We start from the raw sequence: 14311 nt of genomic DNA, 5'->3' as shown, positions 1-14311 counted from the left end.
GTATATTTAGAAAGGAAGTTATAGTAACAATCGGAGAACAGCGATTCTTAGCGGGCTTAGCCTCGCGCTAAGATTAAGTCTATAGGCGTAGTTAGTCGGTTGTATGCTACTAGGCTCGCTTACGGCGCTTTCCGAGCTTTCCGTAGCTTCCGAGTAGTTAGCGCCTCTCGAGGTAGGTATATAAAAGTCGACTTTTATTTTATTAACCTCGTAGACACTACTTATTCTATTACAACTACTACCCTTAGCAAGGCTATTAAGCCTGTCTCGGCGCCGCTTATTACTCTCCTTCGCTCGCTTAATTACCTTAGCGCTAGTAAGCTACTCTCGAACGATAACTAGCCGCTCGAGGATCCTTATTACGAATTCGTCCGTTTCGATCTCCTAAGAATGCTACTTTCGAGAGCTTAAGAATAGGAAGGAATATAGGTACCTGTCCTTATATAAGCATAGGATATAGTATCCGATAGGTATTAGCTTTCCTCGCATTATTATTATATAACTAGATCGGCCTATAAACCGGATTATAGACTCGTCGATAGATATATTGCTTCTAGGAAGAACAACGCTCTTAAACCTCTCTCGCAATAGGTCCGCTAACGGTAATATCTACGACTACGTAGGCAGTCCGGAGCCCCTTAGAATAGGACTTCTATACTATAGAGCGGCCTTAATCTATCGGAAGCGCTACTTACTTATATAATCGGCAATTAGATATATAGGCTAGTATTTGTCGTACCTCTAGTAATCCGACTTATTAGCTATTTAGATCGCCGATATATAAATAATAAGGGCTACGAAGATTAATATATCTTTACGCTCTACTAGTTTCTAAGGGTGTCTAGATATAATAATCTTAGGCTCCCTATTGCAGCTAATTCGGGGGTTTCTAGCCTTATCTAGTTTAAACTCTTCTCGGGTCTCTATATACTTATTAGTATACTTAACTAGCCTGTCTATAACCTTATTAGTCTATAGGAGGTTAAAGAACTCGTACTATACGTCGTCTACCTTCGAGAGGTCCCCTTATAGGTAGATAGGCAAGTTAACCTTCCGCTAGCGCTTAGTTACCTCTAATAGCTTAAATAGGTCTTCCTTTAGGTCGTCTTCTACTAGATAGTAGAGGCTACCGGCTCGGTTGTCTATACTAATAGTCTTAATTAGGTCGTCCTTATTTCTAGTATTATATAGCTCTTTATCTAACCCTTAAGGCACCGCTATTGCCGTTGCTATCGCTGTCTTATAGAATAGACCTTCTGTCTGCGAATAGACGTACTTATCGTACTTAATAGGGTTACTATAAGCCTCCTTAACCTATTATAGCTACCCCTAGTTATTATCTTCTTTATTAGCTTCTATACTATCGATAATAGTAGCTTGAAAGCGGTTTAAGCCATCTATTGTAGCTGCTAACTTAGCAGGTTAAACTTTACGGTTTGAACCTTTAAGAGTTAGAATTTAGTCTCCGAGAGCGGCGGCGACTAGAAGAGGCAAAGCGCTGTTACAAGCGAGTCTAATTGAGCCTTATCTATTCACCTACAGAGCGGCTTCTATATGCTAACTATGTAGACACTATAGGGGTTGATCCCTGTTTACCCGACGAACGCCGACCAGCAACGAGTTAACCAAGGGGATCCCAATCACATGCGCCATCCCACTTGTACCAGGATGTATGATGATAGAACAACTACCTTCCCTCCTTCACCTCCTTCCTCAACCACTCAAACCTATCCTTCCACATATTCTCAACCACCCTCACATCCACATACCCAGCACTATTCGGCGTATCCGGAAAGAACTGCAAAGGCGTCATGTCTTCTGCATACCAATTCCCAGGTATCTCGACCAATTGCGACATGGGCAACTTCATCCAGTCGGGCGAAGGATGCATCCAATCCGCAGCCTTAGCTTCAGCTTTGAAACCCCGGAGCTACAGCATTGATCCTCGCCATAGAATTCACCCTCACAATCTCATTCTTCACCGTAGGCACAAGCCCATACTGCAAGCCAGCTTTGCCGCTCGCGTACTCTGCATGACCTGCTTGACCAAACTTGCCACATTCACTCCCAGTCACTACAATGGCTAGATTGGAGAGTTCTCGGCCCGTCTGCGCCTGGGCTTGTATAGCTTGCCGGAGAAAGTGCTTGATTGACAGGAAACATCCCCGTACGTTCACGCGGTAGACGTTCTCCCAGGTCTCGAGAGGTACCTCCCAGATATTTGGATGGCTCTGCTCATTAGTGATGCCAGCATTCGCACATAGAATATTCATGGGTCCGAAATGGGTGACGGCTTGCTGGATGCATGTGGAGATGGAGTCTTCGTCGGATATATCACCTTGAACGTGGAAGATATTGGGGTTGTCGGATGCGGGTTTGGCTGCCCGGAGATCGTGAGCGGTCACCTTGCATCCATTGGCTGCGATAGGGTTAGCATGATATCTTGTTCCTCGTGGACTTTCTTACCGACGAGCTCTTTCACGATGGCGCTTCCTATGCCTCCCTGAGCACCGGTGACGAAGGCGTGCAAGCCTTCGATTGCAAGAAATGACATGTTTAGATGTTGATTGATGCAGCTATTTGACAATCTGTCTTGCGATCATGAATTGAGAGAAGTGATCGTAAAGGGAAGGTGCTTACGATTGACACCCTTACGTAAACGCTTTGGCGCTACCATCTCGCATCTAAAGTTGTGAAGGCACGAAGTGTCTTTCTGCTTGTGGTGCTCCACATCAAGATGATCTGGATAGCTGCAAGAGTCTCGGTCGGAATTCTCAGGTGAACGGATGGGATTACCTGTACACATACGCATCTTGCATTAGCAGCGAGAGATATCAGAGTGAAGACAGCTTAGCCAGTGCTCTGGCTGAGCATGCGCGGATGTATTACAGGCAGTGCAACAACGTGGTGCTTGCAGTCGCTTAAGTTGCTCTTCCTAGAGATATTGTACACAATGGCACGGCCGTGAACATCACCGTTATTATACGGTGATTATAGACCCCTTTAGCGCCTGTCTTATGAACACGTAGGTGAATATAAGATTAGTAATAAGTACTCGGAATAGTGGCTAGAATAGCTAGTTTGCCGCCCGGCTACTAGGTAGCCGATCTTCGAGATACTAGCGCTATAGAGATTTCTTCGAGCCCTTATCTATATTACTTCGAGAACGCGTCTACTCGCGTTCTTTCGTATTATTATCGCAAATATAAGCGATCTTCTATATAAATGTAATAGTTAAAGAAAGGGCTATAAGCTTATTAGATCTAGCAAGTATACCGGACTAGGAAATAACGAATACTAACGAGAACTCGCTTATATAAAGACCGCGATTACGGATAAAGAAGTCCGTACTAAAAGGTATATAATAGAGGATGTTTTGTAGTAGAATACGTATAAATAGACTATTAAGTTCCTCCTTTTATTATTAGTCGTTTTGTCCTTAATCTATTACTAATTACTCTATCGTTTTTAATATATCCGACAACCTCTCTATAAGCTAGTAGTTACTATTTACTGCTATTAATAGTCTATTAACTCTAACTGTAACTCTAGTATATTATGTTCTTAGTAAGCGGAAGCGTATAGAAGATCCTTACTAGCGCGAGGTATCGAGAGACCGTTTAAATAGCAAGTAATACGCTGTTATCGAATATAACTATTATAGCGACTCGTAGGTATTAAATAAGCGTCTTCGAGTAATCGATTACTTATTAAAGTGTAACTTATTACTAGAGAGCTTATAGCCGCAATATTAATCTTAATTAATAGACGAAGTAGTAGAAACTAAGTCGCTAGTACTAGAGCTAACTAGACCGGCTAAAGACCTAGATATCGAGGAAATCGCTCGTCTAGTACGTAAGAAGGTCGTTCTCGTCGGTATATTAGGCTTTGTCGATAAAATAACGCCTACTAAGTACGAGAAGCTATACGAGTTAGTTACTAAGTAGGTGTTTGCCTCTAGTAGTCTATTAAGTGCTATAGAGTATCTAGTATTCTTAAGATAGGTAAAGAGGCTACGACCGGCCTTTAAACCGCTAACCCGCTAGTAGCTTAGATACGTGTATTTGTGTTATAGTTCGAAACGTAGTTTTAAAGTGTGTTAATTTATATTATATCTATCTAGCTATAGAGGAAGTATATACCTATAGTAGGCGGCTAGTAGTAGCCGCTAGGTATCCCTTTCCCTCTAGCTTTGTAACAAAATCCCCTAGTCGCGAAATGTCTACGACTACGTAGACTATATATATAGTAGACTAATAATGCTGCCGTATTCTCGTACTCGTCTACTACATTTCCGCCTAGGTTTTAATAACTTACGCGTTGCGCGTCGCCTACTCGGCTGTAATCGAGTAGCTTTAGGTTACTAATTCTAAGCCTTCGGCCGATAGCCGGCGCTCTAGGAATCTAATAGCCCTCTTCCTATACTAGACGTATAGAGCGTTAAAGGCGGTAGCGATAAATATACTAATATCGGCGCGGTCTTCGTCTTTTCCTAACTAGATTAATTTAGCGAGCTCGGCTATAATGTCCGTAAGAGAGTCGTAGGTAAGTCTAGTAGCCTAGTCTTATAGCAATTCCTATATTGCCCGAATCGCGGCTTTCTCGGAATTGGCTTTAGTATTAGAGCGTTAGATCGCGTCTATCGCCTATAGTAGACGTAGGATAGACTATTCTACGTCTTCCTTAACTATACCGTCCGTATTCTAGAAATAGGAGAGTTCTAGTATATAGTTAACAACGTCGTCTATATTGTTAAGCTTTCCGTTCTATTCTTCTAAATTCTCGTTATCCTAGTCGATATTGTCTTTAGCGTAGGCTACAATGTCGTCGCGGATTTCCTTAGAAAGGGCGTTATAGGCTTCGAGGAATTTCTTTATAATAGATATAGCGTAGTTATATAAGACCTTCTTGTCTTCTAATAACTGCTCGCAAGACTCCCGGTTTTTAACGTAATTCTATTCCTTTGTTGCTACTACGACTATATAGGCGAGGACTCCTACGAACATTTCTAGCTCTTCCGGCTCGCTTCCTAGCTACTATTTCCTAGTAAGCCTAGCTAGGGCGATCTAGACGAATAAACTGCTCTAGCCTTTATCGCGGAGGATATTAATAGGAAGTTAGGATTCGGTCTTGTCTATATTAGTAATAGACATAGGGTTAGTAGTTATAGCGGTGCCCTTATCGGCGGTAGCGGCGCCGGAGGCGCTAGAGGTACTAGCTATAGGGACGACGACTATAGCGGCGCTAGGATTGCCTTTGCCTTTATCTAAGCTGTCTAGTCCTACTAAGATTCTTATACTCGCTATCTTATAGGGGTCGGATTAAGATATAGCGGGCATCTCCTTAGTAGATATAATATAGCTACGCCTATTAGAGACGCCTACCTAGCCGGCGTTTTCCTTAAGTTCCCTATCTAGGAAGCGGATTAGCTACTTAGCCTACTTGTCGTACTTATAGAATCCGATATAAAGGATTTTTCTAGTCTTGTCGTTAATACGTAGGAGAATAACTACCTATATCTAGTACCGCAATACCGCCGCCTTTAGTAGTATAGGAACTGCTACTATTAGGAAATCGTCTATTAGGGCTAGGAGGTCGGTCTAACCGCCTTCGACTGTTTCCTTAATCTATTATAGGGAATAGCTAAGTATATATACCGACTAGTCGCCGAAAATCTTTATATCTACGGCTCTCTCGGATACGGGAATATCCCGAAGATATTCCTTTTAGGGAAAGCCTTCGTCGTTCTTTAATCCCGCTATAAACGATCGTATCTTCTTAGCTAGCTCTATAGTATCGAAGTAGGCGTTAAAACAGTTATAGTTAAACTTCCTCGCTATCTCTACGATATAGTTTAGATACTATTGCTACTCTTAGTTAGGGAATATTACGATAATTACGTATCCTACCTCTATTATAAGTTCCGTTATACTCGCTACGCGACGAACGAAATCTATTTCCTAGGTCTTAGATAGACGTAGACCGTCGCTATAGAGGGTTCGGCCGCTATAAGCCTTACGTAAAACGTCGAACAGGCGTACAAATCTATAGCGCCCGAATAGAAGCTAGAACGTTAGGTCTATAAAGAGGCCCCTCGGAGCAATACCGCTATCTCCTAGTATAGGCGGGTCGCGCGCGTCGATTAGAGGATCCGCGGTGCTTATCTTAGCCTTCCTAGCTAATTTTCGCTTACTAGAGGCTTTCCTAGTACCTAACTATTCTAGCTAGGTAGACGAAGGGTCTTAGTCGCGCGCGTCGATCGGCGGATCCGCGGTGCTTGTCTTAGCCTTCCTAGCTAATTTCCCCTTACTAGAGGCTTTGCTAGTACCTAACTATTCTAGCTAGGTAGACGAAGGGTCCTACGTAGTAGTCTACGTAGCCTTGTCTTTAGCGGCGGCAATCCGCTTTGCCCTCGTATACGGAGATTTAGCTACTATAGTCGTAGTTACTATTATAGATTTTAGCTTCTTTAGAGTCGGCGCCTCGTCGGCGGTAGGTACTTTACGCTTCTTAGGCTAAGTTTCCTTAGCGGCCGCTAGTAGTTTGCGCTTAGCCGCTTTTGCTTCTACTTTAGCGGCCTTTACGGCGGCCTCGCTAGCTTTCTTCTCCTCGCGGTGCTTCTACTCGATTGCGTCTAATTTCTTCGACACTTTAGCTTTAAGCTTTTCCTTTTCCTTTATATACAAAGGGAAGGGTAGTGTCTCTAGCCGTACGCCTCCCTCGGTTGTTACCTCTCGGGATTTTAGCGTATAGTAGGTTAGGGGAATGTCCTAGAAGATAAGGCCCTTAGTAGCCGGTACGAGACTAAATATTAAGTCTATTAGTAACGCGCGTAGGCCTAGAGGGAACCGTCCTAGCTATAGCTAGAAATTTTAGATTATACAGCGGAAATCTTATTCGATGTCGCCCTAGACTAACTACTATATCTGATTTTTAGCGAGTTTGGCGATTAGCTATATATACGTAGATCGCTATATTAATAGGAGCTTACCCTTAAGTACGGCGGGCTTCGACTAGTCTAGGGTATCGGGGCACTTCTCGCCGGTTATATCGAAGATAGCCTTAAGGTACTCCGCGATCCTACTAGGCTCGCTTTCGGCGTTTAGTAGTAGGCTAATACTATCGGAGAAAAGTCCGATAAAGCAGTTTTTAGCCTCCTTATATGTCTTAAGGTAGGTCTAGCCTTCGGTTGTCTAGTACGCTAGGGCGACGTAGGCTAGCGCCGTTTCGGATATCTTCTCTTAATAGAGCTCCTTAAAGAGGTCGGCGTATTTCGCGTTTCGGCTATAGAATAGAACCTTGTACGTAGGCATCGCGATATCCTCCGGCTTACGTACCTTATATAGAATAGAGTCGTCGCTGCTAAAGGTATCGTATTTAATATTATAGACAAGAGGTTCGCCCGCTATAGCCTACTCCTACGAACGGGCGTCTACGCTAAATTTCGGGTTCGCTAGGCCTTCTTTGTAATTCTGTATCTATTATAGAGGATAGAGCTCGCCGGTCTTCTTATAGATTGCTTTAGGCGGTTCTCCGGCCGGGATATACTTCTAGTTAGTATACTTAATAGATCTATATACGTTATCGGAGTCGACGAGCGCGTTTTTATATAGAAGTAGGTCGAAATAATAAGGCTAGATAGACGTAAGATATCGGCGCAATTCTTTAGGCAAGATACTTTAGCTATCGGACGTTCGTATTATAGCGCGAGCGCCTAAAATAGCGTTCTTCCGGGCGTTTATAGGCTTGTCTTCGTCGGCGTCGAAGTTATACTTATCGACGAAGTTCTTTAAATCTACCTACTCGTAGTAGTTATAGATATCGAGCCCTAGCTCCTTATTGCGGCCTTTGAATTTTCTCTTATACTACTTTGCTTGCTTAGTCTAAGCCTTCTTAACCTAGTTAAAGTAGGCGGCCTTCTAGTCGTTAGTCTCGGTTTTAATCTATAGAGCCTTAACGGGTAGCTTTACCTTCTAACCCTCTTCTTTAGCCTACTTGCGATAGACTAAGGCTTTGCGGTTAATTGCGCCCTCCTTTATAAGCTTTTCTTCTAAAACGTCGAGTTTTTCCCTACCGAAACAGTTATAGGTCTTATAGAATAGCTCGGCGGACTTATCCTAACTATACTATTAGGTATCGTAGAGGTAGGCTCCTTAGGCGCCGATTAAGTCCTAGAATTGTCCGGTAAGAGTACACTCGCTCCTCTATATACTAAAGGCTATCTAGCGTAATACGTAGGCCGGGGCGTTAGGTAAGAAGGGCTCTACGCCGTATAGCCTCTTATTTATAGCGATTTCGTAGAAGAGCGAGCTATTACGGCCGACTATATTATTTAGGGTGCGCGCTATCGCTATCGGAATATCTAAAATAGCGTTAAGAGGCAGGCCGGCTCTATCGATATAGAGAAACATATCGGAGAAGTTAGGCTTTATATCCGGGTAGGGAATTCTTAGAAGTTCGCCTTTCTTATATAGTAGTATAGCGTTCTTTATTTTCTCGTCCCTTTTCTTCTTACGCGCTCGCTTAGCGGCTTCTTTTTTATCGACGACTTCGTCGACCTCTTCGTTAGCGTAGTTATCGTCTTTAATCGACTAAACGACGTCTTCTATCGAGTCGCCGACGTCTCCGTCGTTTTCGCTAGTATAATTATCGTCTTTAGTCGACTAAACGACTTCCTCTATTAGGTCGCCGACGTCTTAGGGCGCACTAGTAGACTTAGACTTGCTTCCTAAGTCCGTATAGGTATCCTACTCTTACTCCCTAGCCTCTACGGGCTGTTCTTATTCCTTAGCATTTCTAGTTATAGACTGTCGTTCTTCTCTATTCTTAGCACTAGGCTGTTCTTCTTTATCCTTCTTAGTAATAGGCTACTATTTTTTACTATTTTTAGTAATAGGCTACTATTCTTTACTATTTTTAGCAATAGGCTACTATTCTTTATCCTCCTTAGTAATAGGCTGCTATTCTTTACTATTTTTAGTAATAGGCTACTATTCTTTATCTTCCTTAGTAATAGGCTGCTATTCTTTACTATTTTTAGTAATAGGCTACTATTCTTTATCTTCCTTAGCAATAGGCTGCTATTCTTTACTATTTTTAGTAATAGGCTGCTATTCTTTACTATTAGTAGATATAGGACGCGGCTGTCCTTATCCTTTACTAGGGTTGTCGTCGTCGCGCGGCGACAGTAATATATCGAATATACCGCTCTACTTACGCTAGCGTAGGAGGTTAGGATCGCTTACTATAAATAGCGCGGTAAGCCGGTAGGGCGTAGTCGATATCGAGTGCGGATATTACTAAGATACTTATAGTAGCAACGGTATACCGCCGACTTATAGTATATTATTATATATATAGTAATTGTTACGCGAAGGCGGACGGCAAAAGGTTACTTCGCGGTAGGGTCCGAGCTTCTACGCGCTTTTGCGCGACTAACGGTAGCGTATATACGCGAACCTTAAAACAAACTTTCGAAGTAAAGCGATAAGCGAGGAAAACAACTTCTAGAATTTATAGGTTCTGTATAAGATAGCCCGGAAGTCTACGTCTATCGGTATTCGAAACCTATATCTAGACCTTGTAGTAGTTCGGGTTAGTTTAGTTTAGTTTGCTAAGCCGAAACTCTAGTTTGGTTTAGGTTGGTTTGCTAAGCAACTATATAAGTAGCTAGTTCGAACTATATAATTTATCGGTTTTTAAGAAGTGTACGAATGTATACGTAGCTTTAAGCAAGCCCTTTGTAAGACTTAGTAGTGTAGCCGGTAGCGTAGCCGGCATTTTTAGTCCTTAGTACTTATAGAATTTTCGAATCCTACTTAGGCTACGTAGTTGTATAAAGGTACTTATATAACCTTAAATCTATAGACAATTAGCTAAGGGCACTAACTAATTAAAAGTATATATATATATATATAAGGCATTATGGTTTAGTTCGGAAACTATACTCCTTAGATATAAATTTCATCCTTTCGTTTACGGTTCAATTCCCTAACTGCTTAGTAGAATGTCTTTATCTAGATCTAGGCAGAACTCATCGATTTCCCTAGAAGTCCTCCTCCTTAAGAAGTTTATATACTTTCCTACCGAACTATTCGATAACATTAAGTACTAGGATAGCTCCTCCCTCGGTATCGGTACAGTATATAAAAGAGCTATAAGGCAGCTCTATAGAACGTTCTACTAGTTACTCGCTATACTAAGGCCGAATACTAGTTTGTTCCTTAGAACTCTTAGTTATTTAGGAGATATAAAGGGTAGGGTAGGTAGTAACTTCGTATTATATAAGGAGGTAGAGGCTGCTATAGAAGAGGCCTTCAACCTATAGAAGATAGTAAAAGATATAGAGGCAGCTATAGGTTTAGGTACTTAGTTGAATTTTTAGTAGGTAGAGTATAAGGATATTTAGAGGGAGTATTAGGTAGAGTTGCGAAGGCAGGTATATAATATACTCTAGAAAACAGGGATAGTGCCTATAACTATAACTATTAGGCTCTTTAACCTTCCTTATTTTTCCCTATTTTCTTTTTATAAAAATCTAAACTAATACAAATCAACCGGAATGTCTATCTTCTTTTAGTTCTTTAAAAAACCTAGCAGCGTAGCTAGTAGCGTAGCCGGCAGCGTAGCCGGCAGCGTAGCCGGCCTTTTTACTCCTTAGTACTAACGGGATTTTAGGAGACTTCTATTCCGTACGGCTAATAAAGTATACTATACTATGTATATATGCTTAGAGAGTATTTAGAGCGCGGTATATAGCGCCGTATAATAGCGGCTTATTTCGTATATAGAAAAGCTTACAGATAATACTACGAACATCCTTTCTACTAGAACATCTATCCTACCTAGCACCGTCTCGAATGTAGACATTCTAGCCTTTTAGAATCTAATCGAGTACTTTAAAATCCTTGTCTATAATCGTTATACGCTTCGCGTAGATAGCTATAAGGTTAACCGCTAAAATAGTATTAGCATAGTCCAAAAAGAGGTAGAAGAGAAACATATATTCGAAGATACGAACTAGGTAGGCTTCTATAGCCTCTTAAAGGGCGCCTATCGCGGAGGCTTAGAAGCGAAGGTCCGTTCTATAATCCTAGGCAATTTCGCGAACAAGTCGTTAGAAAGGAGTTTTGCGGATTAGGAGCTAAGAACTCTTCTAATACTGCCGAATCTTATAGAGGGCTACGGCTAAAGAAGGATTAGTAAAAAGACAGTAAGAATGCCGGCTACGCTGCCGGCTACGCTGCCGGCTACGCTACTAGCTATTAAAGGACGGAAACTAACACTACTACTACTACTTGTAGCAATAGTATAGGCTACCGAGGGTAACATAACCTATAGCAATATAGGCAGCTATGTTTAGCAAGATAGGATAACGAGACTGTCGCTTAGGCTAATAACTATAGCCCTGCAATATAGGCATTGTAGAAGTGTGACATAAACAATGTGCTATACGAGGTTAATAATCTATCTACTCTGTAGAAGGAGGCCTCTTATATAGGCTCAAAACTAGCCTATAGGTATAGGGCCGGTTACTAGCTAATATCCCTCCCTTTCTTCGTGTCTAACTAGACACGTTTTATATTATACGCGCTCAAAACATGTATGCATCCTTAGCGCTCTTAGCTAAGGCTATTCTTAGAACTCCGTAATAACACCCCTAGGGTAGTATTAATCCTAGATACTATAATTATGCAAAAACAACTTCCTAAGCAATACTATACAGACTTACTATTGCTTTAACGCGCCGTAATCCTTACTAGTAATAACCTTATCTGCTAGTCGGTTCTCGAGATCTCCTCCGTATGCGTTAAAGCTGTTAGTACCGAAGTACTGTCCCTCGTAGAAAGCTTAATTAACGAGGAGGTTAGTAGCCTTTTCCTTCGTAGTATTCTCCTAATCGTATAGATATTCCTTAAGTCCCTCGTTATTAAGCTAGAGGATCTGTTTAACTTCGTTCTAAACAACGTAACTTAACTAAGGAATCCTACTAACTAGGGCGTCGGAGATACAACTAAAGCCTTCGACTAAGATAGCGGTAGGGAAGGGGAACGGTACGAAGGTGTTCGAACCTAGAAGGGCGGTTAGATTGCAGTACGCCTTAGTAACCTTAGCGACGGTTAAGTTGTCGTAACCCTTAATCTTAGTACTATCGATAACGCGAGAATAGCCTAGGTTAATTAATATACGGTTGCTCTCGGTCTTTAGATTACTATATAGTAGGTATAGTATCTAAATAGAGACCTCGCACTCCTTTAGAGGGTTGAGGATCCACTCCGCCTTACGCCCCTTACTATTAGGCTAACTATCGAATATATAGTCGAGGTCGTCGTCGGTAAGGTACTTATTAGTAAGCTTGCCGATCTTGCTTAGTAGGACTAGGCTACGAGCCTTAAGCTTCTTAACCTAGTTCGTAAAGACCTCGGGCTAATATATACCTTCGATAATAGTAGAGTAGCTAGTCTTATCCTTAGACATAAGGCAGACCTTAATGCGTAGGTAACTAGCACCCTCGCTAGCTGCGAGCTTAACTATATCTTGTCTAAGACGAGCAGACTCCTTAGAAGGACAGTTTTCGTAAGTACCGCTAACCTTAAAGAACTTAGTAGGCTTAGGGACGGAGATAAGCTCGTATACGTAATTAGGTCGAAGGGCGATAGCTAAGAGCTATAGGGCAGGGTGCTAGCGGACGATTTAGTTGCTTATACTATAAGTTTAAAGAGCATTACGGCCTTCTTGCTTAGACTTAGGCATCGTATGTATATACTAAAGGTATATTTCAAACTCCTCCTATATTAGGTCGATAAGGAAAGGAAGATATACTCTACGAGGCTCTTATAACTAACTAAAGACTTAAGGGAAGATAGCATTACTAGTCTAGCGAAAGCGGTCGAAGGAGGTGCCTTAGCTAAGGATGCTAGTAACGAACTTGCTCTAGCGATCCGTTAGTATAAGGGCGCGAGTAATAGTACTAGTAGGGTTAAACGCGTAGAGTCCTAGAGATGTCGGGGCGGTAGCAGGGCGTCTAGGAAACTAGTTAGCATAGGCCTAATTAGCCTTAAGGGCAGCGAAGGCGTCTTAATTAGGAACCTCGCGACTAATCTTTAATAGGCGACCGACGAGGACAATCGCCTTAGTACTAGCATAGAGACTACAGACCTTAGCGGCCTTCTTAACATAGTTAGCATATATAGAGAACGGCTCTTCTCCTAGCTTGCTAAGGTCGTCGAGCTATTAATAGATAGAGAGGGCGGTAGGAGCTTCGCCTATTGCGGCTTTAGGAACTATATCGATCTTAGTAATAAGGTGCGTAATAGAGTCGCCCTTATAAGAACTATAGATGTTCTTAGTTAATAGGATCGGCGAGAGCCCTCTATCTCTACGCTCGCTAAAGGAGCCTTCGGAGGAGACATCTTCTAGTAGCGTATCTAGTATATTAATATCCGAGTTACTATAGTTAGTACTATAGTTAGTACTAGAAGGGGCGCTGTACTTCTTAGTAGCCTTGCGGAGGGCCTAGCGAGTATACAATGCCTTCTTACGCGCTGCTTCGGCCTTGGCGCGCTCGTTTTTAACTTCCTAAGAGATCTTACGGTTACGGGTCGAGCGACGGTCTTAAGCCTATATCTCCGTAGCGAGCGCGAGACTAGCAGCCGTATCGGCCTCTATTTCTAGGCGAAGAGCCTTACGTTTAAGGACATTAACGATAGGAGCCTCTTAACCTTTAATAATAAAACCTGTACTATTAATACGATAGCCCTTCTCTTTTAGTAGATCCTTAGTTGTCTATGCGTTAAGATCGACCTAGACAATCGCATCGTAGTACTTCTTCTAGTAGGCTATCGTAAAGTCGTTAAGCGTAAAGGACAAGTTAAGTAACTGCTTGCCTACCTTCTTACTAGCGGTAGATATACGATAGATTATAGTACGGGAAAGATACTCGGCGCCTTAACGACGGACCTTGTACTTGTTAACGAACGAAGAGACCTACTTAGTACGCTCTTGTCTACCGTAGGCGAAGTTAATAAGGCTCTTAGAAAGACTGCTTAGTCCTCCCTAATGTTCGAAGGCCTAGTCGAGGGTCTTAAAGCGTAAGCGAATCTAGGTGCCGGCCGTCTCGAGGCTATAGACGATAGGAAAGGCTTGTTCGATGTCTATATCGTTAAGGACCTCGCGCTTAAAGATACGCTTACCGATAGACTAACGTAAGTTGTTTATACCGTACGCAACTAAGATAGTAGCCTTCTTAATATTCCTATTAATAACGCGTAGCAGGGTGCGAGCGTTCTAGATCTTCTCTTAAGGGTCTTTA

At 42.2% G+C, this 14311-nt stretch overlaps 1 protein-coding gene across 1 annotated transcript; it reads right to left on the bottom strand.

The window, feature by feature from the left end:
- Positions 1 to 1458: 1458 nt before the first annotated feature.
- On the bottom strand, positions 1459 to 2554 carry MYCFIDRAFT_195362 (uncharacterized protein; the record flags this gene model as incomplete). Its single annotated transcript, XM_007926691.1, has 4 exons — positions 1459 to 1498; positions 1770 to 1798; positions 1968 to 2380; positions 2467 to 2554. 4 exons carry the CDS (start codon positions 2552 to 2554, stop codon positions 1459 to 1461), a joined length of 570 nt encoding a protein of 189 aa, XP_007924882.1.
- Positions 2555 to 14311: the final 11757 nt, after the last annotated feature.

Source organism: Pseudocercospora fijiensis (genome assembly GCF_000340215.1).
Source record: "Pseudocercospora fijiensis CIRAD86 unplaced genomic scaffold MYCFIscaffold_3, whole genome shotgun sequence".
Lineage (NCBI taxonomy): Eukaryota > Fungi > Ascomycota > Dothideomycetes > Mycosphaerellales > Mycosphaerellaceae > Pseudocercospora > Pseudocercospora fijiensis.
The sequence above is the reverse complement of the archived record's forward strand: the minus strand, read 5'-3'. Positions and strand labels throughout refer to the sequence as shown.